At 51.2% G+C, this 27807-nt stretch overlaps 1 protein-coding gene across 2 annotated transcripts; it reads right to left on the minus strand.

Annotated features, from left to right (window-relative positions):
• Positions 1–1407: 1407 nt before the first annotated feature.
• On the minus strand, positions 1408–27807 carry LOC101721770 (sodium/potassium-transporting ATPase subunit alpha-2). 2 transcript variants are annotated; one of them, XM_004858729.3, is made up of 23 exons: positions 27640–27807; positions 23188–23292; positions 22987–23046; positions 20801–21004; positions 20311–20424; positions 19932–20066; positions 19021–19138; positions 16902–17170; positions 15585–15783; positions 15350–15459; positions 15039–15173; positions 14150–14339; positions 13871–14046; positions 9954–10090; positions 9379–9529; positions 9120–9288; positions 8747–8901; positions 7987–8110; positions 7645–7790; positions 7395–7525; positions 4616–4717; positions 4386–4477; positions 1408–3452 (listed from the first exon to the last, which is right to left on the minus strand). In XM_004858729.3, exons 1-23 carry the CDS (start codon positions 27649–27651, stop codon positions 3424–3426), a joined length of 3063 nt encoding a protein of 1020 aa, XP_004858786.1. In that variant the 5' UTR covers positions 27652–27807; the 3' UTR covers positions 1408–3423. The 2 variants fall into 2 exon arrangements, with proteins under 2 accessions (XP_004858786.1, XP_021095388.1); XM_021239729.2 differs by lacking the exon at positions 27640–27807 and adding an exon at positions 26361–26524.

The raw sequence follows: 27807 nt of genomic DNA on the forward strand, positions 1-27807 counted from the left end.
GAGACTCCGAACACATAATTTAATCTTTCTGTGTCTCCGTATTCTCATCTATAAATTGGACATAATAATAGTCTCTGTCTTACTGGACTGTCATGAGAATTCTTTCAGCCATCCCACAAATATTTATTCATTGCTTGATCTGCGTCAGACATTGTTTTAGGTGTTTAAGAATAAAGGTGGTGAACAAAAAACAAGCTCAGTTTTCATGGAACTGATTCTCAAGGAGTCATACAAACAAAATAAATAAACAAATAAACAAGGAGACAAAACATTTTTGTAGTGCTAAGGATCAAGCTCAGGGCCTCACACATGCCAGGCAAGTGCTCTACCACTGAGCTACACCCTCAGTCCTATACGTATATTTCTATTAACTATCTAAACTTGAGGTCGTATTTGTAAATTAAAACAAAGAGAATGGAGAAGGAGGTATCAGGAGTGTTACTTTATTTGAGGCAGTTGTGAGGGCCATTCTGAGGAAGTAGTGTCTAAGGAGTATCTGAATTGAAGAGAGGATGGGGTGTTACTGCCAGAGAATTCAAGAACAAAGACCCTAGGCAAGATTAAAGGGAATTCTAATCAGTTCCCTGTAATCAAACATTTTACACATAGAAGTTGGACATAGTTATAGTACAAAGCGAGCTGGCGTTTCTGCTCCTACAGTCACTGTAATGACAACTGCCATCACCACCCCTGGTAGAGTTATAATAAAAGGGTCAAAATGCTGCTATTGCAAGAAATAACTCCTGTTCTGCTGAGATGCTAGTGTAGGACCCCAGAGCTGCCGTGAGTGCTGTTATCTCCCTGTCTCTCATTCCCAGGGTCCCTGCCGTTGTCTACTCCTCCCTCTACAGTACCCAAGTGTCCCTCCCTACTGCCCATCACATCCTGCCCAGGAAGGTTACCAATGTTTGCTACTCAGGTGAATTTCAAAGCTGCTTCCACTTTACCCTCATCACTTAAAGATGACACCTGGAACAGGAATCTGCATACAGTATTGACTGTTAATCGGTGCTATCAGGCTTCTCCATCCACCACCTCCTTCCCCTGCCCTGTCAGGCTGAGCACGCCCTGATTTTGGTTTGGAACAGAAAAAGCAAAAGTGGCTTCCTGTAGATTCACAGGCTCTTTGCTGTCATTGGACATGCCTTTGTGGTTCTTGGGGTGGGATTGGCCAGGAGAAAGGTGTCTCCTGCTATATTTTCTTCTAGGTTATTTTGCAATTTAACTTCTCTTCTAGCTTTCTCCACTAGCACCATCTGCTCCCAGATTATTTCCTTCCTATCACTGACCCTTGTGGTCTCTTTGTTACTCTCTCTATAATCCAACTCCTGCCACAGCACATATTTCAATATCGCAGTTTAAGAGGGAGGCAAAGATGAATTACAGAAAGCAATAATGAAAGAAATGTCTTTTTTCATAAAGAAATGCAACTTTATTATTCTCAAGTACACATGTAGTGCCTCAAACTAATGTCTTACAAAAGGTCACCAGTAAAGACCCTGCTGTAGATGTTTCTTTAACAAATATGTCCCGAATGATGATAATTAGCCCATGCATTTGCTCCTTCTAAACAGATATTCCTAAAGTGCCTGAAAAGTATTGTTTTAGGTAGGCTAAATATGTCACTCCTAGCAATATTGCTTATGTTCTTAATTTACTAAACCAAAGCAGTTTTTACTGATTGTGTAAAGATGAACGTTTTCCCACAGTCAATAATTGCAAATTAATCAGGCTCAAATAAATATGGTATCCCATTTAGATTTACAACCCAAGGCAATGACTCACTTATTTCAAGGTACTTCTGATGAAGCAAAATTCCAGTGCAATGAAATAATAGCCATTGGGAGGCTGTTGCTGGGTCTGACCTAGTGTGTGTCTCTTGGGCTTCCTTCCTTTCTGCCTTAGGCTGCCCATTTTCCTCAGCGTCTCTTGCTAGCTTGACTCAACTAGGTCTCTTTGTGCAGGACATTCTCAGTGCCTTCTAAGCCAGGCTGAGAATAGGCAGAACTGCCTGCAGAGCAAAGTTGAGAGATGGGGAGGGAAGAAAATGAGGACAAGTATCTGCCATAGGAACCTGAAACCAACTCCCTATGTGAGGGAAAGTGGGCACTATGATCATCAGTGTGAAGGGCACTTGCCTGGCAGGAGTGGCCCTGCCATCTGAGTGGTCAAAGGCAGGTCTCTGAATATGTTCCCTATTATTGTCCAAGGGCTCAGACCATGTCATGGCCTAAGCTGATTGTGCATGTCCCTAGAAGATAGGAATGTTCCGGGAACTTCTCCACCCCAATTCCAGTCAGTGGCCAGGGAACTTCTTTTCCAGGGCTTTCTTGGCAGTGCCAGGAATGACGCAGGTTCATTGTGATGGGCATAAAGAGGAAGGGGTTCTGGGAGAGAACTGGCAGCTATATGTGGTCTCCGAACAACATGGAGTGTCCAAGGACCCAGCCTTGGAAAAGGTAGGGTATTGTTAAGCATGTGTGGTTGAGATGGCTGGAACTTCTGTGACATCCATCCCCATGGACCAAGAGGACAGCTAGTCAAGGGCCAGTGGGGCACTAAGAGGCACACAGCGTGGCTCTGTGCAGCTCCCCCAGTTGCCTCCTGGTCATGTCTCTGCTGCGATGTGAATTTGATCTTCTGATCAAACTCTGATGAGATGTGAATTTGATTTTCCAGTAGGGTATCAAAAAGGGTAGGACACGGGGCTGGAGCCCATCCCATCTACGTGGAGACTCAAGACTTTTCCAACCTCTGTCTGGTCACTGGCACCATTGCTGTCCTTTTCTGCTTCTACTCCTTTGCTGTCCCTCTCTTCCAGCCAGCATCCCAACCTCCCACCCATCTCTCCTCTCCAGGTGCCTGAGCAGCCTTGAGTGGCAGACAGCCTGGCCTCTCCAGCCAGCTACCCATTCTGGTCTCAGGCTCTTGCACTCATGGAGGTGCCTCTGTGACTTCAAGGTCTGAGGGGGAAGCAAAGGGGACAGAGCCAGGCAGAAAGCTAAAGGGGGGTGTGTGTGAGCAAAAAGAGGAGACATGAAGGGCTCCTTGGTGATCTGAGAATTTACTTCTCTGCATTAGACAGGTCCCAGCCTTTGGATGTTGATCTGTTTCAACAGGAGGCGGGAGTGAAGGCATAGGCCATGGGGAGAGCTGGGGCAACTCTCAATTCCTTGGAAAAATAGACAACATTGCGGAGTGGGATGGAAAAGAATCTGGGTCTGACGCAAGTATTCACAGTTACAACTAGGAGCCAACACTGGGAGCCTACTTACCTACTCCTGCCAACTTAGCCTGCTGAGCTGTCTCATTCTTTCTCCTCAAATCTTCCCCTGAAATATTTTTCCATCCCTCCCCTTCACCATCCCTGCAACACCTCCAGAGCACCCCATCTCTCCCGTGCCTGGTCCTTCTTCCAGAGGCTCAGTAATATGTCTCCTTCTCCACCCAGCCTGTTAGAGAGATTGGGGAAAAGGATGCAACATGAGCTCAAAAGGAAGTAAGAGATGTCTCTCAGGGGCTTGGGTAGCTGAGGTCAGGTGGAAGGAGGGGCCTGCTGAAGAAGCTGCTGGAGGGAAGGGAGGGAGAAGAGCCAGTAGCCAGGAAGGGAGAGGGCGGGCTGCCTTGAGGAGACTCATGCATTTAGCATTTAGGGAGGGAGAGTGGGCTAGAGCAGATGAGGTTGAAGTGCAAATGCCTGCAGGTAAGCAGCGCATGTCTAAGAAGGCAGCTGTCCACTGGTGGGGTGAAGAAATGTGGCCATGAGCTTTGACAACTCTCAGTTTTTCAGAAGTCAGAAATTCGGATTTTATCTGAAAATCCCTAAGTTTTAGATATTCGGCCAATTAAAAGACATACACACAAATATTGGGCATACCAAACAAAACACTACCTATGGGCCATGTTTGGTTTGATTTGTAGGCCAACCATTGTTAACCCAGTAAGAGATCAAAAATGCTTGCTGGAAAAAAACAAAACAACTTGTTGGTTGGTCCCTGGGAATCAGCGGGCCTGGGTTCTAGGGCCAGCTCTGCTATTCCTTGTTTTAAGACCCTGAGCAAATAAATTCACCTCTGTGCCTCCTCTCCTTATCTGTAACATGTGGAAGTGACTGGATGACCTCAAAGGGGCTTCCTAATTCTAATGATCAGTGATGGGCGTGCTCGGAGAACCCCAGTAAGTTAGGTGGGATGTAGAATCTGAGAGGAAGACGGCAGGGTGGCAGGTTCCAGAGAGTGGGGGCTCCTGGGACCTGGGACCCCAGGATCTGAGGGCTCCAGGAGCAAGGGTGCCTAGTGGGTGTGAAGTGTGGCTGGAGCCCTGGAGGAGCAGCCTGCTGTGGGCGCTGGACTTTGGTGGGGTTGGGGTGGGTGTGGGGTGCTTACCCCCAGGATATCGCCGCAGGATGAGCTTTCGGACCTCATCATAGATGAAGATGAGAAGACTGTAGGGAAAGGCACAGAACCACCAAGTGACCCTGAAGGCAACAGAGGAAGGTGTCAGGAGCATCAGAGGTTGGCACAGGTCACACAAAGTAGGATTCAAATGCATCAGGCCTGGATCCCAGAGGGGGCTCAAGGCGCCTCTGCCACTCACTCGGCACCCAAAGACTCACTTGAGCGGGTACATGCGCAGGGCCACGCCCATGCCCGGGCAGTAAGAGAGAAAGGCAGCCAACGCCGTCTCCTCCAGGAGCCCGAAAATCAGGATCTTGTTCCTGGAAAGACCAGAAAGGAGGGTAGGTAGCATTTGAAGGGGAGCTGGGGGGAGTGACCCAGGGACACCCTGGGAGCAGAAAGAGGAGAGAAGACAGGTGAAGGAAGGTTACACATGACATCTTCCTGTGTCCTCTTCAGACATCCTCTTCTCGAGCTTTGTGTAACCAAAAAAAGATGTTTTTTTTTTCCTGCTGATTGATTGTCGTCTATTGCACATACATTCATTCATTAAATAATTATGTGGGGTGATGTGTTCTGTGCTGGAGATGCAGTGGTCAACAAAGGGCCTGCCCTCAGGAAGTTATAATCTTCTTATTGCTCCAGGAACATAGCCTGGGACGGTGTTGTCTCCTCAGCAAGATGCTTTTTTTTTTGCTGGTACCAGGGCCTTTGCACTGAGTTACATCCTCAGACTCTCTCTCTCTCTCTCTCCTTTCCTTCCTTCCTTCCTTCTTTCTTTTCTCTCAAGACTGGATTTTGCTAAGTTGCCCAGGCTGGGTTTGAACTTGCAATCCTCCTGCCTCAGCCTCCCAGAGTGCTGGGGTTATAGGCCTGCACCATCACACCTGGCTCCTAGCAAGATACTTTGAAAGCTCCTTCAGTGCAGAGCCCAGGCCTGCCTCATGCTTTCTCAGCATCTCCCATAGGCCCTGGTGGTTGTTCACCATAGGTGTGCAGTGGAGGATGTTTGTAAGCCCTTACCCTGTGGGTGCTGCTACATGTAGTAATGGGAAACGCACGGCACTACCTCAGAAACTGAGAGGAGGATAAGGTTCAGGAGGATCAGACACAGGCGATCTGTCCCAGCTCTGCCCTTTCCTGGCCTTGGGTGGTAAACAAGGTTTGACTTTTCTGAGCTTTGTTTCTTTCTCTGTAAAATAGATTTTACCTTTATATCATGGAGTTGCCAGGGAAATTATGGAAACTATTGCAGGAAAGCTCTGGAACATGGGACGTGCTCAGTGACATTGTTACTGAACCCTTGGCAGTCTTGTGAAGGGCACCTTTTTATGGCTTAGATCATGGTTCCCCAAGTTTTCACTGTAGGGAAAGGCACAGAACCACCAAGTGACCCTGAAGGCAACAGAGGAAGGTGTCAGGAGCATCAGAGGTTGGCACAGGTCACACAAAGTAGGATTCAAATGCATCAGGCCTGGATCCCAGAGGGGGCTCAAGGCGCCTCTGCCACTCACTCGGCTTTTCTTTCATAAAGGCCACATTTTAATTGGTTTTGTCTCTCAAGCTGCATTTGTTAATAAGTAGTGAGTACATTTCCCCTTTTATTATTTTATTTTATTTTGGTTTTTGAGACAGTCTCATTATGTAGTTCAGGCTGACCTTAAACTCACCATGTAGTCCAGGCTGGCCTCGAACTCACGGCAATCCTCTTGCCTCAACCTCCTGAGTGCTGGGATTACAGGCATGTGCCATCAGGCCCAGCCATTTCCCCTTTTAAAATTTAGTTTTTAAATTCATGGCTTCCAAAGAGAACTGTGGGCTAACATGTAGTCACTACGTCAGGATATGTTTTCTTGGCTTTCACCCAAGAACAACCTGTTAGCAAGCTCCCTTCTCATAGGCGAGTGGTCAGCAAGCATTTTGAAATAATCCAGACAGCATCCCTGAGAAGCCCATGGTGCCAGGGACCTGTGGGGAGGCTGAAGTATCCTGAGGCTGCCTCTGACCAGGCAGTGTGTTGCTGTTACTACTCCTTCCCTGGACCCCGCTGGACTTCTACTGTGTTACTTTCCATTTGTCTCTCAGATGGCTGTACCTGGTCAGTTTATCTGTTCTCACCTTCCTATGGTACCTAATGTAAGTCCCAGCCCCCAGGACTGTACCCAGTTTCTTGGACTCTCTGGGACAAAACTCACTTGGGGAATTGCGACCACTGTTTACAGGAGGAGAAAATGAAGAGAAGCAGACTGACATCTTCAGCCTCAACACCCATCCATGCTAGAATCATAAGTTATTGCATTCTTACAGGTGCTAGACTCTGTGGCAGGTGAGCCACTGAAATGCAAGGTGTACCTTGGACACAGGCTGCTGGACCCTTACCAGCTGGGTAACCTTAGGCACCGAGTTATTTAACCTTTTGGAGACCGATTGTGATGCAGTATAAACAACAACATCCACTTCATTGAGCTATTGTAAGGCTAAAGAGTATGTGTGGTACTTATTGCAGTGGTCGGCACATGGTGACTCATGGTGTGTAACACACGTGACCCCAGGCAGCTCATGGTGCCCAGGTGGATGCTGGCACTGCAGGGCGTGCATCGCTGTGCACCAGGCTACCTGCTGAATGGGGTGGGGGGCATGGGAGAGCCTGGGCACAGGGCTGGACAGAGGACTTGAGCAAGAGAAGGAGGAAAAAAGGGAGGAAGGAAGGAGGGAAGAAAGGAAGGATGGAGAGAAGAGGTAAACGAAGGCAGGTGGAAGAGATTATGAAGTACACTTTGGGGGTAAAATTAGGACTCGTTGGAAATAGTCCCATCATTTCTTCCTCATCTTTTTGTCTAGTTCAAACCTGGCTAGAGATAAACATCCTGGTGATTAAAATTCATTGCCGCCTCGGCAGACCTGGGCCCAGGGTGGCTGTGACCTGACCTGGGAAGCCTGGCCTGTGTGGGTTGGTGGCTGTGCCCAGAGCGCCCTGCCGGGGTGGCTGGTGCTCACTTCATGCCCTGCTGGAAGACAGAGTTGCGGCGGGTCTTGCAGATGATGAGGTCAGCCCACTGCACCACCACGATGCTGGCAAAGAAGGCCGTGTGGCACGTGAACTCCACCACCTTCCGCTGCTCGTAGGTCTGGGGAGGGCGGGCGGAGCACAGCCAGTGTCAGAGGATGGGAAGGACCGGGGTACAGCAGCCCACCCCCAGTCCTAGCTGTCTCCCTCTCTGTTCATGCACTGCCACAGGCCACTTACCCACTCCTGTCCGTAGCTGTCCTCCAGGTCATTTGTGGACCGGTCGTCCCAGTCGAGCCGGATTCCCAGCAGCCTTGATGGCAGAAAACCATTCTCTGCCAGGATCACAAAGTAGGTGAAGAAGCCCCCCAGAGCCTGGATCATCCCTGTGGGTGGTGGGCAAAAAAGGGCAGGGCTGGGGTGAGAGGAGAAACAGGAAGGGCCGGCACCTGAGGGCCGGAGACAGAAGTTTCCAGCCCTCAGGGACCTGACCCGGGTCCCAGAACTTGGCTTAGGCCCCTTCCTCCAGAGCCCTGGGGAGAGAAGCCTTGGAGTCCCCTCCCCAGCCCTAGGCCAGCGCACCAATCTGTCCGTAGGCCATGCTGATCAGCCGCTCGTTCACAAGCTTATCTGTTTGGGGGTTTCGTGGCTGTCGCTTCATGATGTCACTCTCAGCTGCTTCATAGGCCAAGGAGATGGCAGGGACCTGTGTGGCAGGACATGGGGAAGGAGGGCATTCCAGGGATGTGGGAGACAACAGGACAGTAGCTGACTGGCGGTGAAGACTGACGGGGACTGAACCCGGGACTTTAGCACTAAGCTACATCCCAGCCCTTTATTTTATTTTATTTTATTTTATTTTTTTGGTACCAGGGATCGAACTTGGGTCCTTGCGCTTGCAAGGCAGGCGGCAGAACCACTAAGCTAATCCCCGGCCCATCCCAGCCCTTTATTAATTTATTTTTTGTTTGTTTGGCTGTTTTTTTGAGACAAGGTCTCGCTCTGTAGCCCAGGCTGGCCATGAACGCATGGCAATCCTCCTGCCTCAGCCTCCCAACTTCTGGGATTACAGGAGTGTGCCACCGTGTCTGGCCCTTTTTTATTTTTATTTTGAGACAGGGTCTTGGTAAATTGCTAAGTTGCCCAGGCTCAAACTTTCCATCCTCCTGCCTCAGCCTCTTGAGTGCCAGGTTACGGGCATGCGCTACCACCCCAGGCCTATAAAGAATCTTTGACACAATCCTATGATCCTCTGGGCCTTGCTCATCTCTGCTCCACTGCCCAGATGAGCTGCCTTCACCCACTGGTCTGCATGGCTGCCCTGCCGGCCCTCTGTGCTCACCATGTCCGTGCCCAGGTCAATACAGAGGATGGTCACGGTGCCCAGGGGGAGCGGGATGTTGGCGATGATGAACAGCAGGAAGGGGGTGATCTCAGGGATGTTGCTTGTCAGGGTGTACGCGATGGATTTCTTCAAGTTGTCAAAGATCAGGCGGCCTGTGGGGGCAGCATCAGGGGAGCTAGAGGGGCCCTCCCCACCCGAGCCTGGAGGTGTGGCTGCCCGTATTCCTGCAGGAGGAAGGTTTATGTCGGAGAGGAGCTAGCACAGGCTGGGGCTGCCTGGAATCCTGAGTTGAGTCCTGCATGGGGGTGAAAAGTTGCAAAGCAGAGTCCTGGCTTCCCATGCGCCATCCAGGCCCGTGCAGCCTCCTCACCCTCCTCCACGCCTGTGACGATGGAGGCAAAGTTGTCATCTAGCAGGATCATGTCGGCTGCCTGCTTGGAGACGTCAGAGCCGGAGATGCCCATGGCAATGCCGATGTCGGCCTTCTTCAGCGCAGGTGAGTCATTCACCCCGTCCCCCGTCACCGCCACAATGGCTCCCTGGGGAGAAGACACCACCGGCGCTGGAGGACAGGCTGCCTGGCTCCTGGCTTCGCCGGCCCCGTCACCCACCACCGCTGCCTTGCTCACCTGCCTCTGACAGCCCTCTACAATGATGAGCTTCTGCTGTGGGGAGGTCCGGGCAAACACAATCTCCGTGTGGTCCCTGAGGATCTCGTCCAGCTGCTCCGACGTCATGTCCTTCAGGTCCGAGCCGTGCACCACACATGCCTTGGCTTCTCTGGAGGGTGGGGCAGCGCAGCTGACTGCCTGAGCCTGGGCCTGTCCCGCTGCTTCCTGGCTCCCGCAGCCCCCTTGCCAAGTAGAGCCCCCCCATTGCTTCCCTGCTCCTCCCCCTTGATGCTCAGTTTCCCCATTTCTCTTGGCTGAGGTGACACTAACCCTCACCACTCGGCACCTGGGGGTATAGGTAGTTTGCTAGGTCACCCTAACTTTGTAGTTACAAAGATGAAGGTTTGGGAGGGTACAGTGACGCCTCCAAGGTTACATAGCTCATCAGTGGTGCCGCTTGGACACACGCTCAGAACTGAGGAATCAGTCACAAAGGTGTCAGAGGTAAGGCCGTAATCTAAAAGCCAGAGGTGTTGCCCAACAGCCTCAGGGATGTGTTGATCAGGTGCAAGGGACTCCCGAAAGGGCCTCACCTGGGGTTGACTTGGCTCACAGGAATGTTGAGCCGTGCTGCAATGTCCTCCACAGTCTCATTACCCTCGGATATGATGCCCACACCTTTGGCAATTGCCTTGGCAGTGATAGGGTGGTCCCCGGTCACCATGATCACCTGGTGCAAAGGTGGAAAGAGGAAAGAGAGCAGCATTGAGAATTCCCCCCTCTTATTCCTTTTCCCAAACCAGGTAAAGCTAGATTGCTAGATGTCCTAGGCTGGTAGATCCCAGCCTAATAATGGTGTGTGTGTGTGTGTGTGTGTGTGTGTGTGTGTGTTTGGTAGAGGGATGATGACCAGTTGTGTTGTGTTGAGTTTGATTAAGTGGAGAGAAACACCCACATCAGAGTGACAAGCTAATGGGACCCCTTGGGAGAGAAGTCTCCACTCATTAGGATTGTTTAGGAGATGTTTCAGGAGTTTGGATTTCATGGAATATGAGGCAGCCAGAGCTGGAAGGATGGTTCCTTTAATGAATTTCTCATTATACAGATGAGAAAATCGAGGCTTCATGAGAATCCATGATTTCCTCAAAGCCCCAGGGACTCAGAACTGGGGCATGATTTACTTAGTGTTCAATATGATCACTGCATCTGTGTAATTAGTCAGACCCAAGTGGGGCTAAGACGGAGACAGCCCCTTGCCACTGCCCTTCCTCATCTGCCTCTGATCGGCATTGGAAGAAGGTAAGTCCTGCCCTGGCCCCGATAATATTCACTGGTACTGGGGAATAGGTAGAGTGGGACGGGGGGGGGGTGGCTGGCAGCCGACAGGCCAGTTAAGAGGTTGTTAGTGTCTTGCAAGCGCAAGGTCCTGAGTTCGATCCCCGGTACAAAAATTTTAAAAAGAGGCTGTTAGTGTAAAGTGAGCAAAGCTGGGCTAGGATGGTGTTCACATGTGTAATGTGTGGGAAGAATCCCAGAGATCCTGAGAGGGAGGCTCTTCAGGTCCCACAGCCTTCTCTCCCACCCCCACAACGCTCCAGGCCCCTTGGCTCCCAAAGAAGTACAAGAGCCTCTCTGCAATCCTCGACCCCATGACCCCTCCATCTGAGGCATTCATGCTGGCCGCCACCCCTGGAAGCCCTACGCTCCCTTGGCCTGCACCCTCCTTCATTCTTGGCTTCCCTCCATCCTCTGCACAGTCCTTCCAGCCTCCTCGGGTGGCAGTCCGGTAGAGTGGAAGAGCTGAACAGGGGACCTCAGTCTCAATGTTGGCCTCCAGCTGTAGGACCTTGGACACGTCAGCGCACCACGTCTCACACAATCTGAGCGGTGGTTCCCACCTTTCCAGGTCGTCATGGAGATTGAGTCCTTAGACAGATGCCCAGCAAACCTCAGCTGTCCCACCTCCCTCTCCTCTCCTCACTGGCTCCTCTAATCTTTCTCTACACTTGGTCTGGCCCAGGGTTTCATTCTCTGCCCTCTTTTTGTTATTTTTTTGTTTTTGTTTTTGTTTTTGGTACCGGGGATCAAACTTGGGTCCTTGTGCTTGCACAGCAGGCAGCGAAACCACTGAGCTAAATCCCCGGCCTATGCCCTCTTTTTGATTCAGTTCTCTTCCTGGGCAATATAAAATGTATCAGGAAGCCTTTAATTTGCACCTGTGTGCTACTGAGATTTAAATATCTATTGAGTTCTGAACCATATTCAGACTCTCCCTGGAATCCAGGGGTCCCCAACCCCCAGGCTGTGGACCGGTAGCAGCTCCTGTTAGGAGCCAGGCCACACAGCAGGAGTGAGCGGTGGGTGATCTAGAAGCCTCATTTGTCCCCATCACTGGCTTTACTGCCTGAGCTCCGCCTCCTGTCAGATTGGTAGCAGCATCAGATTCTCATAGGAGCAGGGACCCTCCTGTGAACTGTGCATTTGGGGGATCTTCCTTGCAGGTTCCTCCGAATCATCCTGAATCCACCAACACCTCCCCACCCCTCATCCCTCAGTCTGAGGAAAAATTGTCTTTCACAAAGCCCATCCCTAAGTGCTAAAAAGGTTGTAGACCACGGTTAGACACTTCAAACTTAAGGTCCAATTTCTCTCTGCTTCCACCACCTTCCCATGACTGCTTCTCTATTTCCTGCCTTAAATAATATCTTTTCTGCTCATTCTGTCCCTTCCACTACCTTATCTTCCTTGCCTCCCATGTCCAATTAGTCACCAGGTTCTCAAAACATTTCCAAATGCAGCTATTTCTCTCCATGGCTCTGTCCTAGTTCAGGCACCATCCCTCACCTAAACTATTGCATAGCCTCTAAACCTGCCTCCCTGGCTTTAGCTTCCCCCAGATGCAGTCCCTTCTTCATCCAGGAAGCCTCAAAGCTAGGCCTGTGACATCTGTGGCCCTCTGTGGCCCACAGGATGAAAGCCCTGGCAATTGTAGCATTTAAGCAATGTCTTTCCAACTGGCCTTGACCCAACATTTCAGGCTCTGTCCCCAGCGCTCCTGTGCATCTCTCCCCCACTGACTCACATGGCCTCCCACAGTGTAGCCTCGTCAGGGTACACACTGTTCCCTGGACTTGCCTGCCTCTCTCTCCCTCTCTCGCTGCCTTACAGAATACTGTTCAGCCTTCAATGCCCAGATCCAATATCATTCCCTCTGTCAAGCACCATCCAGTTCCCTGCGGCAGAATTAATTGCTCCGGGCTCCCAAGTCCCACAGAGTCCTTGCTCGTCCTCTGTTGAGAGCTCCCGTCACATCGAGAGGCTGTGCCCCAGAAAGAGCATGGGTTTCCGCACCAGCCAACCGTGCTCTGCATTGGTTCTACCTAGGGAAAACTATCTACTGGCTCTGAGTTTTCATTTCAGGTGGGAGGCATGATGTGTACTTCAGAGACTGAGTGGTTATGGGGTTCAGAATTCACACACACACAGGACCAAGTCCTCTGGTATGGTGGGTAAGGAATGGTTGCCTGACTGCCTTCAAATCCTGGCTCTGTTGTGAGGCCAGGGCATGATATTTTGTGCCTCAGTTTCCCTCTCTGAAAAAGGAAAAGTATGACTGTAGCCAGAGGGCTGTTGAGATTAAATAAGATCGCAAAGGTTTAGCGATTAGCATGGTGCCTGATTTATGGAAAAGTTTCCCCCACAACAGACTGGGTTCAGAGTCTCTGACCCAGAGAAGGTGCCCAAGGACCCTGACTGTCGCACTTGTTCTGTGATGCCTGTAAAGGCATCTGTTCCCCGTGAAAGACCATGGGATGAGGAGGTCAGGCCCTGTGTGTTGTTCATCTTCGCACCCAAAGTGCTGAGCGCAAGACCTGGCGCTCATCACAGGCTGAACTGCATTGACTGGGAGCAGGTGACGGCATCACAATGCATGACCAGGAAAGGGGGGTGGCGAAGAGCTGCCCTGAGGACAGGAAAGTGAGCTCCAAGCCAGAAGGGAGCTTGATACACAGTTGGCAAACAATACACACGTGTTGAGTGAAGAACAAACTTGGCTCTGAGGAGGGAGAGGTCAGGAAGAAACTGTAGGTGAACCAGGAGCCTGGAGAGATGTGTTCAGGAGGGGCAGTCTGCAGGGTGATGGGGTGAGCGAGGGGGAGCAGGCAGAGGTATGTCGATCCCCCCAAATGGTCAGAGAGAGTGGGCAGCAGCTGGGAAGGATCAGACAACCCGGTCTCTGAGACAGGGTGCCAGATGGTACTTCAAATCAGAAGGGAAGGGTCACGTGCACCTGGGACAATAAGCTTGGCCAGGGAGACAGAACCGGACAGGGGAAGCTGACCACCCTGAGCTAAAGGGCAAGGGTGGTCTACTTTCCCTTGCAGATGGATGCTGTGTGCATGGGAGGAAGCCCCTGAGGGCCTGTGCCTCCCAGGGCAGTGGCTGTGGCAAGGCCTTGACTTTTGGCCCCAGGAAGATGAGGACAGAGGGGAGGAAGGGAGGCTGGTACCTTAATGCCCGCACTTCGGCACTTGCCCACAGCATCTGGCACAGCTGCCCGGGGTGGGTCAATCATAGACATGAGGCCCACAAAACAGAGCTTCTCTGTGGGAAAGTTCAGCTCATCTGTGTCAAATTTGAAGCCACGAGGAAACTTTCCAGAAGGCAAATTCAGGTGACAGAACCCTTGGTAGGAGGACAGAAGGGAGGAGTCAGCGAAGCGCAGTGGCTGCCTGGACGCCTCTTGTCCCAGGAACACTGCAGAGGCGTGGCTCTGCTCCCTGCTCACCCAGCACACGCTCCCCCAGGCCTCCCAGCTCCATGTAGGCGTTCTGAAAGGCATCTTGCATCTCCTTGTCCAGGGGAATCTCCTTGCCCTGCACCAGAATGGTGGAGCACCGGTCCAGGATGCGCTCCGGAGCCCCCTTCATCACCAGCACGTGGCTCTGGGGGCTGTCTTCTCGCTCGTGGATGGACAGCTAGAGGGAGGAAAGGCAGTAACAGAGGGGCTGTTCTCTCCATGGCTCCAGTGCCCAACATATGGTCTGATACAGAGCAGCAGCTGGTAAAGACATCTCCCATAACAGACCTAACCCCACTCCACCAGAGACTGTCCATGAAGGGAGACTCTCCATGTGTGGAGGGGTGCTTGCTCATAGTGCCCATGTTGCAAGCTAAGAGTCACTTCCATAGGGCAGCCACTCCCTTAAAGAGCAGTTCTCCATATCAGTTAAGGCAGATGCAGGTGCCCGGATGGTCACATCCACCACCCCACGATGGCCCAGTGGTTTTCACCTCCATGGCTCACACAGAGCATGGCTAAGGCTGTTCTTGGCATTTAACGGGTTCCTAGAGGCCAAGGGATAGCATAAGGGCATTAGAGAAGTGGGCTTCTATTAAATGGAGTGCAGAGCTGGAGGACTGTGGCCAGTAGTAGGTGGGGAGCTATGGGAAGAAGAATTGAGAGGGTCACAGGATGCATGTAAGTTAGCAGGTGATGGTAACGAGACATGAAGTCAAACAAGCTGCCCTGGGATTGGAGTAGGAGTAAGAGGACAAGATCTGCAGGAGCTTCCATTAATTCCTTCTACTGATTCCTTTTGGCTTTGTCTACTTTCCTGCCTCCCATGCCCCCATTTGTTTCTTTCTCCTCCTCTGTTCCAGCCGCCCAACCAAACCTGGTACTTGTTGGTAGAGTTGAAAGGAATCTCTGCCACTTTGGGGTTTCTGTCCCTCATCTTCCTCACGGAGCCACAGGACAGCTCAATGCACTTGAGCAGAGCTGACTCAGAAGCATCACCAGCTGTGTCCCGCTGCCAGAAGGGAAGAGAACCCAGTATCACAGGGAGGGAGGGAAGGCAGTGGAGGATCAGGCGAGGAGGCACAGAAGCCCCAGGGAGCCCAAGGTGTGAGAGGGAGAGCAGGGAATCAGCATGAGGGCTCTGAAGACCTCCCCCAAACACACCCGGGTGTGCGGGCTGACCCCTACCTTGGACACAGAGATGTTCTCCTGGCCAGCCTTGAAGACAGCTCGGTTGCAGAGACCAGCGATCCGAGACAGGGCTGTCCATGTAGGCGACCGTTTGTCAAAAGTGGCCCCTGGGAAGAGATGAGGGAGAACAGCAGCTTGGTGCCTGTTGAGAGCGCTTAACTCACCCCAGCCATGCTCAATGCCCCCTTAACCCCCTCAAATCCCCTTCACTCCCTCCGGAGCACACAATCACCAGACTGATCTTCAGTGGTGTCAGCCTCATGGATCTGGTTGTCAAACCACATGTGGGCGACAGTCATGCGGTTCTGGGTGAGGGTGCCCGTCTTGTCCGAGCAGATGGTGGATGTGGAGCCCAGCGTCTCCACCGCCTCCAGGTTCTTCACCAGGCAGTTCTTCCGCGCCATGCGCTTGGCTGTCAGCGTCAGGCACACCTGGTAGACAGAGAGGAGAATAAGAAGAAAAGGTTGAACCTGGAGCCGCGGATGCCCACATCCTTACCCTAGACTGTAGCTAGACTTTACCCTAGACAGTGATGGTGAACCTTTTAGAGACCGAGTGCCCAAACTATAACCCAAAACTCACTTATGGTGAAGTGGCAACACTGCAATTAAACCTGAATACTGAGGCCTTCATTTATAAAAAACAAGTCATACAACCCGTAACACCGTCCTTGAGAGGCCTTTATGTGCTTGCTGTGGCACGCATGCCATAGGTTCTCCAGACTGTATTCCTCCTTAACTCTATCCCACTAACAGAATGGGTGGGATCTAGCAGTAAATAGTGAATTCATTCAACTTTGGATGTGTTCAGTTGACATCACAGGTGTATATTAAAGTTAAATGCTCAGCAGGGCACTGAAATATTGGCCTAAAACTCCAGAGAGGGTGCAGGGATGTGAGAGCTGTCCATAAAGAAGGGATTAGATGGGCTCATTCTAGGGGTATAAGGAGAAGGCAGAGAACGAAGCTGGAGAATGATATGTCACAGTCGCTGATGAAGAACAGAGTTCCAGGAAAGTGGACAGCAGTATCCATTTCAGCAGCAGAGTTAAGGATGGGAGCTGAGAGAAGGTCAGTGGATTTGCTAGTTAGTCACTGGTGACCTTTGAGAGAGCTTTTACAGACAGTTGGCCAGAATGAGCCCTGGTCTGCAGGGGTAGGGTTAGGGAGTGTGAGAACACAGATGGTGAGAAAAGGTGACCATGGTAAGTGCCAGAAAAACTGAGTGCCCAAGGCCAAGGATTTAGCTCAGTGGTTCCGGTGCCTGTCTTGTAAGCTAAAGGTCCAGAGTTTGATCCCTGGCACCAAAAAAAAAAAAAAAATCCAAACCCTGCGTGCCCAGATATAACCCAACTCAAGATTTTTCAGACTCAAACTCTGAGCTGAGTATTAAATGACTTCTGAGAATGGTACACACGTGATACGTGACTTTAGGAACCCAAAGGAAAAAATTGCTGAAAGACAATAAGCAGCTGTGCCTTTCTCCTTTGAAGGAAAGGGCAATAAGATCTGCCCCCCCGCCCCGTGGCACTTCAGCCTGATCCACTCACAGTGACAGTGGCCAGAAGCCCCTCAGGCACGTTGGCCACGATGATGCCAATGAGGAAGATGACAGCCTCCAGCCAGCTGTAGCCCAGGATGAGGGACAGCACGAAGAAGGAGACCCCCAGGAACACAGCCACCCCTGTGATCAGCTGGATGAAGTGCTCAATCTCCATGGCTATGGGTGTCCGCCCGACCTCTAGGCCCGAGGCGAGAGTGGCTATGCGGCCCATCACTGTCCGGTCGCCTGTGGCAATCACGATGCCTCTGGCAGTGCCTGCAGCAGAGGAAGGAACTCCAGGTTGGGTGTGCCAGGGATGCGAGGGACTAAAGTCTCATCCTCCTTTCTGAGCAAAGACTATCACAGAGAGAAGGGCTGAAGATTCAGATTCCTAGAGCCATGTTTAGTAGATTTTACTCTCCTGCATAGATCGCCAATCCCAGATGCAATACAGCTGGAAATTATTTTTTCCTGTACTTGGGCCTGAGGAGAAGTCTTGCCCACAATACTAAAGTTCAAATTGAGGAGCTCTAATAAATGAAATGAAAATTGCCTGTGGCATTTCAGTAAAATCAATCTCATACTTTATATTACAAACACAAAGAAAGCACTTATGGATTTTTTTGTGTATACCGTAGTCTTAAGATTTTATTCCTCAAAGTAAGGTATGAATCTCTATGAGAGAAGGTAAGCAATTACTAACCTTTGTGCTACATTACAGGGTTCTCTGGAAAAAGAAGTGTGTAGTAGAAAGAGCATACATGTTGGAGTCACCCAAATCTGAGTTTGAATTCCTATCTAGGGGTTCTTTTTTTAAAATTTTGTACCAGGGATCGAACTCAGGACCTTGCACTTTTGAGGCAGGCAGCAACACCACTGAGCTAAATCCCTGGCCCTACTAGGGGTTGTTCTAATAATTCAATGAGATTAATGCTATAATGTACATAGACCAGTGCCTGGCACATAGTAGACCCTCAAAAAATGTTAGTTCCTTTCATTTCCTCTCTTCTCCTCTCTTCAGAGCCAGCTGCAGGAAAAGCAATGGAATATCTTTTTTTATTTTTTGGTACCAGGGATCGAACTCGGGATCTTGCGCTTGCGGGGCAGTCGCCGGAACCACTGAGCTAAATCCTCAGCCCCATCAATAGGAATATCTTACCAGCCATTTCTGAACAAATCAATTATAGGAAATGTAGTATCAATTTCAGAATGTCAGCGCATTAAAAATTTAGGAAATTTAATGTGTGGTGAGTTTCATTGTAATTCCAACTTGCTGAAGGACGAAAACAGCCCCAAAGAAAGAAACTGTGCTGAGGTGAAATGGGTGATGGGAAGAGAAGGCTGTGGAGTTGGGATCCAAGACCTCCTCTACCCCACTTTCAGAGGCCCATGGTTCTAAGCAGGTCTCCCTCTCCTACTATCTCTTACCCCACTCCTCTGAGTCAGCCCAACATTGCTCACTGGCTGGATCACGGAAGCCATCAGGGTCATCTGTGCTTACACTTCTGCCTTTATGAGATGGAAGCTCAGGGAGTTCTTACTGACCTTTATCGTTCATATTTAGAACCCAGGACAGGAATGGAGCAACCCGAGCAGCCTTTGGTTTGACACAGGCCTCCATAAGTCCTCCTAAAGGAGGACCACGTGTTCATTTGGCCTGAAAGCTTTCCTGCCCTCCTTCAGCCTGAGCTCTGGTCAAAGGAAGTAACTCGGCTAGAACGACGAGGAGTAGAAGGCATCAGTTCAACTCAAAAGCTCCTAGGAATCAAGGTTGGTCTCAGACATCTGTGAGTGTGAGTGTGTGTGTGCGTGTGTGTGTGTGTGTGTGTAGGGGCATCTTCACCCAATCTCCGAGAGCCTTGGGGTGGAAAGAATGGAGCTTTTCCTGTGGGGAGGTGACTTTCCTAGAGGGTCATGGTTCCTCTCTCCAATGTGCTGCTTGCTTTCTGGAGGGGACTCTTTCCGTAATATTCGGGGTGCCCTATGTCTCCATGTCCTTCTCTGTGGCAGAGGTTTTGCCAAGTGAGACCGTCATAGCCCCCAATCCTGACTGAGGAGTCAACAGATTCAGCCTCTTTCCTCCACTGGCCAGGACGAGGAGATTCCCTGGCAGTCCACTTTCTCACCTTCCACGCAGTTGGTCGAGAAGAAACAGATATTTCGGGTCTCCAGGGGGTTCTCATGAGTGAACTCAGGGGAGCGGGTCTGGGGCTCCGACTCGCCTGTTAGGGATGAGTTATCCACCTGAGAAAGAAGGGGTGTGGAGTAATAGTCAGACAGCAAAAGCAACACAGTGCACAGAGCTGTCTCCTGGGCCAGGTCCAGCTAACCTCAATCTTCATGACACAAGGGACAAAATTACACTTGCCCTCATCACATATTTGTGGCATTACTCAGCTATTGCTCTTGCTCTGGTTTGGAATCTTGGCTCTTACCGACTTTTTGTGTGACTTTGGGTTATTTACTAAGGGAGCGTCCAGTTACTCATCTGTAAAATGGGGAACATAAACAAAGTCGCTGCACTGCACAATCCTAGGGGGCACCACTAACATTGTAGTCTATGGGAATGTATCTCTTGGGGCTGCTCAGGGCACCACCTGTGTGGCCACATGCAGCACCCTACATGATGATGACATTATTCTTTCCAGGGGAAATTGGATAGCACAAGGAAACATATATAAAACATCTGACACATAATTGGTGCTCAAGAGATAATTATGATAAGTGGCTATAAAAGAAATCCCCATGGGCCGAGGATTTAGCTCAGTGGTTCCGCCGCCTGCCTCGCAAGAGCAAGGACCCGAGTTCAATCCCCAATACCAAAAAAAAAAAAAAAGAAAGAAATCCCCAGGGCATAGAGCATTCATAATGCAGAGATACAAGGAGACATGCACAACACCCCGAGCTGACAGAAGGTTCAGCTGGAGGGTGTGGAGAGGAGGAACTAGGTCTCCTAACTGCAATCTCTGAGGAGGGCTCTCTATGCTCTGTGTAGCCCACTTCTTAGACTCCACTTGCTGTGGCCTGATCTCCTCACCTTACAACCATGAGAGGAGATGATCCGGAGATCAGCAGGGACACGGTCTCCACCCTTCACCTCCACCAGGTCTCCCACCACCACCTCCTCTGCATTGATCTGCATCCTCTCTCCCTCCCGGATGACGAGGGCTTGCTGTGGAGAGGCCATGGACATCACAGGAAATGCTCATCTCTGTCTCCGCCTTTGATGGCTGCTGGCCCTCTCTCCAACCCCACCAAGGGAGAAAGAAATCTCCACAACTAGGTCCTGGTATGGAGACCCAGGTGGGTCTTTTCTGCCTGTCTCCATCTCAGCACAATGCGTTGAGCTGGGATAAGCTGGATCATCCCAGGAACCTTATGACCCGGCCTGGATTGAGCCTAGCCCTGTTATCTACCTGAGGTACCATGTTCTTAAAGGAATCCATGATCTTGGAGCTCTTGGCCTCCTGGTAGTAGGAAAAGCAGCCAGTGACGATGACCACAGCTGCCAGCACCACCCCTAGATATAGCTGGTAAGAGAGGAGAGTGTGAGGAACCTGCTCTGGCTTCTCCAAGCACTCAGTGCCCTCCTGCACCAGAGCCCAGATCTCTGTCTGTCTCTGGGAGAGAGTGGTAGGGGAAAGTCCTTCTCTCCAACCTCCCTTGATCTTCCACTCCCTGGTTTCCTAGGATGAAAGGGGCAGAGAGGAACTGAGTCACTCATTGAGTGCTCGTAAATTGAAGGGGCTTTGTGGACAGGTACAGCAGCCTCACCCCTTTTCAGCCCGAGGTACCGGGCAGCTGTGGGACTGTGCCGTGAGAATCTTGCTCCTTGCACTCTATATTAGGGTCTTAGAGTTGGAGGACAGAGTTATGGGCTGGTCCAGGGTGAGGTATGTGGCTCACATTGTCATTGGATGGTTCATCCTCCATGGCAGCCTGAATGCCAAAGGCCAGGAAGCACAGGATGGCCCCAATCCACAGCAGGATGGAGAAGCCCCCAAAAAGCTGACGGCAGAACTTGACCCACTCGGGGGTTGTGGGGGGTGGAGTGAGGGCATTGGGCCCGTCCCGAGCCAGAATGTCCTGAGCCCGCTGGTTGGTGAGGCCCTAGGGAGCAAGCGAAAAGGTGTGAGATTAGGGATCCAGAGCCAACCTGACTGTCCCTGCATCCCATAGGCACCTCTGCAGGGGGACAATGTCCAGCTGGGAGGAAAATCCCACCTGGCTGGAAGGGCAGGAGAACATCAGCAGAGACTGCACGGGGGAGGTGCCATTTGTGAGGGGACTTGGAGGCCTTGAAGGCTGAGAAAGACTGACTGTGGTTTCACCTCTGAGTCTCACAGAATTGATACACATTTTGGGTGGGGTCACAACACTTCCATGAAGGCAACCTGGATAAGCTCCCTGGAGAGAAAGACACCTCATTGGATCCCTCCTCCTGGCTCTCTTCCTCCGGATTCTCGCTTGTACCAGGGAGACCCTACAAGACAGACTATCACATGACTTTGGGAATCACCTGTCACTTTCCATAGAAATCCTGGCCAGGCTTTGCTCCTCTGGCCCCAGGCTGGATCAGATGCTCCTTTTTGGGTCCTCACCATGCCCTATGCTTGATCCTAGAGTGGCACTTGCCATATCACTTTGGCATTCAATTTTTTTCTACTAGACTTTGACCAGGGTCAACTTATTTATCTTTGTGTCATTCATTCATTTATTTAATAAATGTGCACTGAGCATTTACTATATGCCAGGCACCATGGGGAATTCAGAGATAGACACAACCAACAAAGTTCCTGCCCTCTAGAAAGATCAAAAGCACAACAAAAAAGGTGCATATTAATACCAGAGGGTGAAAAGGTTGTTAAGGGAAATAAAGTAAGATATAGGAATGGGGGCACAGAATTTTAGGAAGTGCAGTAGGGAAGGAATGTAGAAGGAGATATTGACCCATATAGTTTTTCTGTTAACATGTTTTCTTTTTTTCAGATGAATTCTCAGTGTTGCCCAGCGTGGTCTTGAACTCAGAAGCTCAAGTGATCTTCCCACCCCAGCCTCCCAACTGACTGGGACTACAGTTGTGTACCACAACGCCCATCAGATTAGCAATCTTGGAAACAGCCCAAATGCCCATCAACTGATGAATGAAGAAAAATGTGAGTTTTTAAATATACACAATGGAGTACTAGTCTGCCACGAAGAAGGATGAGCTTGAGACATTTATAGCTAAATGGATGCACCTCAAGACCATACTTTTAAGTGAAATAAATTAGCCACACATGTTTAAATACTGCATTGTTTCTCTGGTGTGAGAAACTGAAAGTGGAAATAGGGACTAAAATGTATAATAAACATTGGGAAATGAGAAGAAAATGTTGAAATGAGAAGGGGAACAAAGGAGGGGGGAGAGAGAAGGGACAAGAAAAAAAAAGAAAAAGAGAAGGAAAAAAATGGAAACAAAGCTTTTGTATACAAGGAGGGGAAGAGAGGTCAAGGAGGAGGGGAATGGGAAAAAAGAAGAAGCAAGAAAGGGGAACTCCTGGAAGCCAGGACTCCTTAGAACCCAGGTCCCCACCACTTCCAGGCAGGGCCCTTCCTCACCACTCCCACCCCAAGCAAACCACCTTTCCCAGAGCTGACCCCTTGAACAGTGAGCCCCCCCTTCCTGTTATTACAGTAAGTTCCTTCTGCCATATGCTACTCACCTGGTGATGTGACAGATGCATCGTGTACATTTCTCTAATCGTTACAACAACCCTCCCAGGTAGGTAAGACTGGCCTGCTAATTAAAGCTAGGAGATTAGGATGTAACTTCCCAAGGTCACATAAACAAGTAAGCGGCACAGTCATGTTGCTCAGCCTAACATTTTGAAATGTTAACATACAGGGGAAGAGGTTTGCTCTAGGAAGCAGAGGTCCAGGGTCTAGTTCTGGCTCCGCCACCAGTAAGCCACGTGACTGGGGGAAGCCTCTTATTTCTGGGCCTGTTTCCTCACCTGGAAAGAATGTTGCATTAAGGCCTTAAGGCTCTCCCACCCGATGCTGCATGGTTGTCTCACCGCTTGGGTGCCCCTGGAAATCCACCTGCTCACCTTGGAGAGGTCCACTTGGTACTTGCGGCCCAGCTCATCCAAGGACAGTTTGTGGTCATCCTGGGGGAAGGGAAGTAGAGTTGCCTTGGGGAAGGAGGCACAGGGGTGAAGTGAGGAGCAGAGGAGGGGGTGGGGCACTGGCAGCTCTCCCAGCACGAAACCCCTCTTCTGTGGCCCTACTGGGCGGGTTGTGGGCCTCACCATAGCCACCTCCTTCTTCAGCTCATCCAGCTCCTTCTCTTTCTGTTTCTTCTTGCCGCCCCCATTCTCTGCTGTGGTGGCGGCAGGTGAGTACTCTCGACCCGCCTGCGGGAGGAAGAGGGACCGTCAGGGGAGCTGCGTTTCAGCTCTTTAGTATGTGGGGCTCTGCTAAGATTTCCTTTGCTTAAGGGCTACTGCTGCTAGATACAAAACATCCCACAATTTTGAAAACCACATCCTATACTACCTAGGAGAATTCTGGAAGGAAGTGGATAGGCTTGGGGCGGCGGTGGGGGGTGGGGTGGACTAGGAGCACCTGTAGGAAGGTCTTTGCCCAACACCATGGTTATTAGACTTACAGAGGTGTAGGGATGGTTAGGAGTTTCTTTGGGTAAAACTGGGAGGAGAAAAGGGTTTGGTGGTGAAATGGTGGGAGCAGAATGGGTAGGGCCAATGGACTAGAGGGTCTGAATGTGCCCAGGAAATGGGAATGCAGGGCATGTGGGAGCCCTCTCCGTCCTGCTAGCCAGGCCTTCCCAAGACTGGACAGGGGTAATGCATGGGACTCAGTGCTTCAGAGCACAACTGGGTAAGAAGGGAATTGGACTCCATTTGTCCAAAAACATAAGAAGTTGCATTGAGGGGTAAATCTAATACTAAAACGTGTGAAATTCTTGGGTCATCCCTGTGTCATCTGGTGAGATCAGAAGGACATTTTAACTGTAGCCTCATGAGGCCAAGTTTTCCCTTTCTCTAGGCTTCCAGGGTCTCACAGGGAAGTTTTGGGGGAGAGGGTGGGGAATTTCTCCACCCAAGGGGAACCATCCTGAAGTGATGGGACCGGAGGGGCTGAGGCAGGCTGGGAGCCGCGGCTACTGTCTGAGAATGGCACTGTCTCACACTGCCTTCGTCCCTCTCTCCTGTCCTCCCTCTTCCTCAGGAGACAGTGTCCTTGCCACAGAAGGGCTTCTTGGTATCTGCCCAATGTGTCTAGATTTTGCTGGATCCCAAAGGCTAAACTAGGCTTCAGGAAGGAGTTTTTCTGTACTATGATGTGATTTGCTTTTCTTTTTTCCCCATAAAGAGTGGTGGGATCAACAGCCAAAGTGTGTGCATTGTCAGGATTATGCATTAGAGGGGGTGGGTCTTGGCGGGTTGGTGAGTTTTCAAAAAGATGGTTTGTATTTGGAGCAGTTTTTTGATTCACAGAATTGAATGAAAAGTAGAGAAAGTTCTCATGTATCTCCTGCTCACTTCGTCCATGGGCAGCCTCCTCCACTGTCAACATCCCCCACCAGAGTGGTAGATTTGTTACACACTTATTACATTGATGAACCTACACGGACACCACTCAATGTCCATGGGTTACGCTAGAGCTCAATCTTGGGGTTGTACATTCTATGAGTTTGGACAAGTGTGCTTTGCTATGTATCCACCACAGTGGCATCATAAGGAATAGTTTCGCTGCCCTAACTCTTCTGTGCTCCATGATAAAGCATTTTTCCCCATTAAAGAGTCAGGAGCCATCCCAGGAGTGTGGCCCCTCCCTGCCTTGATTAGGAGAGGTCACAAATCTGGTACCGTGAAGAAAGAGAAATCTGAGCAGTGAAACCAGGAGCCAGGTTAGGGGTGGGAGATAAGCACAGGGTGGACACTTGTTTCCTAGATACAATGACCTAAAAGGATATGAGCTCCTGGAGACTGTATTGCTCAGAAATGAAGGTGACCAGTGAATTGTGCATTTGTCTCCAGCTGAAGCACCTATGAATTGAGCCTATTTTGGGCCTTCTAAAGACTCCTCACCTTGGGGAGACTGACGTCATCCAACAAAAGGAGTGGAAAAGGGGCATGGGGAGGTCATTCAACGTCTCCTTTCCCCAGGTGACTTAAGAGGGCTCATTTACAGTAAGTCTCTGACTTACAAATGAGTTCCATTCCAGGAGAACTGTTTGTAAGTCAGATTTGTTTGTAAGCTGACAAAGTGAGTCTCGCACAGTACACCTGTGCAAGTTTGCACCTCAAATGTTCGCTATGTTAGGGACTTAACTGGACAGATTGATGCTGTGGATTCACTAACTCTGTCCTTGGCAAGGCAGGGCTGAGAAAATATGGAAAGCAACAGAGGGACAAGAGGCAAGGAATCTCAGCCTGGGTAAATCTCAGCGGGACCTCAGGAGCCTCAGGAGTGGGAGCAGAGCCTAGGCAGGCATTGACAAGGGTCTGGGGCTAGGGCCAAGGAGCAGAGCCCAGAAGAATTCTGTACATTTGATGTGAAATAAGGTACATGAAACCTCGCTGGTCCACGCACATTGGCATGTGGGATCTGGCTGGCTTCAGCAGCTCCGTACACTCCTTGTCTCCTCGAGCTTCCACTCTGTCCTCCCTCAGCCCCAGAACTTGGGATACAGTGCCCCTCCCCTCCTCCTATCCTGGCAAGGATCTCAGGCTTCACAGCCAGGAGCCTGCAGAGATTTGGGGCCAGTGGCTGCCCAGGCAAGGAAGAAAGAGGAAGCAAGGACCACCCCTTCCTCTCCTCTCGCTACTCTTCCCTCCCCCACCCACAAGTCCCTTTCTCTGGGTCTTGAATGCTGAAGGAGAACAGAGAGTTCTTTTTGAGAAGGCCAGAGGCTGGGACAGAGTGGGGGCAGCTGGAAATCGGCCAGGGCTTCCCCCCTCAGCTTCTCTGTGGCAGCTGGAGCAGGCTGGGCTCCCTCCCACCAGTGTTGTCCCTCCGCCCAGCTCCCACACTGCCCTTCAAGGCCGCTCGGTGATGGGTTGGGAGTTAGCCCTCGCTCCGGAGCAGAGATGCAGGGAAGAAAGGACAGCAGGCGAAACAAACCCTAGAATAGCGTGTGGGTGTTGGGGACCTTCCCTCTTCAGGGGTCTCCTTAGGTAGGACTCTTAGCTCCAGGCGCCAAGTGGCCCCACTTTACCCGCTGTCACCATTCGTGCTGAGCTGACCAGATCTGCCACTCATCCTGCTTTTGCTTCACCCACAGCTGCAGGAGGTGGAGGTGACAGCTGCAGGGCTGCTGAGGGGAACAGACTGGAGAAGCCAAGGTCAAGTCGCCTCCTAGGCAGGACTGGTGAGCTGGATCCACCTCCCCTCCTTCTCTCCTTGTGGGTGGAGGGTGGAGGGCCTGCCCGCCTGACCAGCTGGGCCCTGGCCTTACCTAAGAGCTCTGGACCTCCGCTTCGGACTCCCTTTCCATGAGGAACAAGAGCTGTCAAGGAGCAGCCCACATGGTGTGTCTTCCCAGGGTTGTGGGCTCTTCCTCTGGGAACCCACAGCTCACAGACAGTTCCCAAGGGCGGGCAGGCTCACATCCCTCCCGCCCCCCACTTCACTGTGACATCTGTGCTCGTGTGCGCTTGAAGGCTTGCACATGCACAGATTTGCCTGCGGAGACACAAACACTGGTGCTCACCCTCAGATATCTGCGGAGCTTCCAGCCTGTGGGGAGCATGTGGTCATGGATGCACACACATGCACACACACATACACACACACACAGCGCACTGGTTCTATTTCTAGCACCACCTGCTCAACTCAGTGCAATAACCTGTACTTCCAGGACTCTGGCCAGGCCCAGAAATTGGCCCAGAGCTCCCCATGGGCACTGACTTCCTTGATTCCTCCTATGGCTCTCCATGCCCTCTCTCCATGCCCTCTCCCTCTGTGCCCTCTCCCTCTGTGCCCTCTCCCTCCTTGCCCTCCTTTGCCAGCATTCCACAAAAGGAAAGGAGTGAGACATAGTATGTAGAAGGATTGGGTCACTTTTCTCCATGTGGGATTTTCATTTCCAAGAACTGGAAGCCCTGTCCCTGCCAGTCCTAATGAGGTGGTTAATCTTCCCCCCGGGCAAAGCCATGGGCCTGAGCTGGGGTTGGGGCAGCTCTCACCAGCCTTTGGGAAAGTCCTCAAAGCCCACGGCCCGGAGCGCAGGACCATGCTGCTGGGGGCATCCGAGGGGTGGTGGCTCAGGCACACCACTCTTCTTCCCCAGCCCACCCCGGCTGTCCCGGAGTGTAGGGGCCCTGGAGCTGGGGTCTGGAACTGCTTGGTGACTGCAGGAGCTGGATGCTCCTCTGCTCCTCTCCAGTCTCAGGCTGGACCCCCACGCTCTCGGGCTCAGACTCCCAGAGGAATGCATATTTTCAAGGGGTAGCAGAGGCAGGAGACTAGCAGACTAACAGAGATGTGGGGTGGTGGGCTGGGGTTACTCCTGGGAGTGAAAGAGTGCGAGGCGGGGAGAGAAGAGAACGCTTGGGCCCAAGTGCTCCGTGACCTGTACACCCTTGTGCATTTGGGTGACTCTGAGTTCCAAGTTCAAGCTATCCCGCTGGCTCCGCTTCCCTCTGTCCCTCCCTCCGCATCCCATGCCCACTTTGTCCTTTCTCTGCTGCCCCTTCCCCTCCAGACAGCAGCCCCTGCTCTTGGGGAATACTCACCCCACGACCCATCTTGGGGCAGAGTGGCTGAGGGAACCTAGACTGGAGAGGTCACAGGAGGATCCCAAGCCCACACTGCCTGTCTGGGGCGGCCGCCCTGAGAGCCTGGCAGACAGACGGAGACAGCCGAGCTACAGGGTAGCTTTAAATAGGTCCCTTTCCCCCCTA

This window comes from Heterocephalus glaber, unplaced genomic scaffold, assembly GCF_053883595.1.
Source record: "Heterocephalus glaber isolate CG9 unplaced genomic scaffold, H.glaber_assembly_v1.0 deba00001561, whole genome shotgun sequence".
Classification (NCBI taxonomy): domain Eukaryota; kingdom Metazoa; phylum Chordata; class Mammalia; order Rodentia; family Bathyergidae; genus Heterocephalus; species Heterocephalus glaber.

Excerpts from the sequence above, each read along its gene's own strand:
- LOC101721770 (XM_004858729.3), bottom strand. Across the intron at positions 23,047-23,187 it reads TGAAGAAGGAGGTGGCTATG|GATGACCACAAACTGTCCTT; the intron begins GTGAGGCCCACA and ends CCCTTCCCCCAG. Across the intron at positions 9,530-9,953 it reads GTGAGCCAAGTCAACCCCAG|AGAAGCCAAGGCATGTGTGG; the intron begins GTGAGGCCCTTT and ends CCCACCCTCCAG.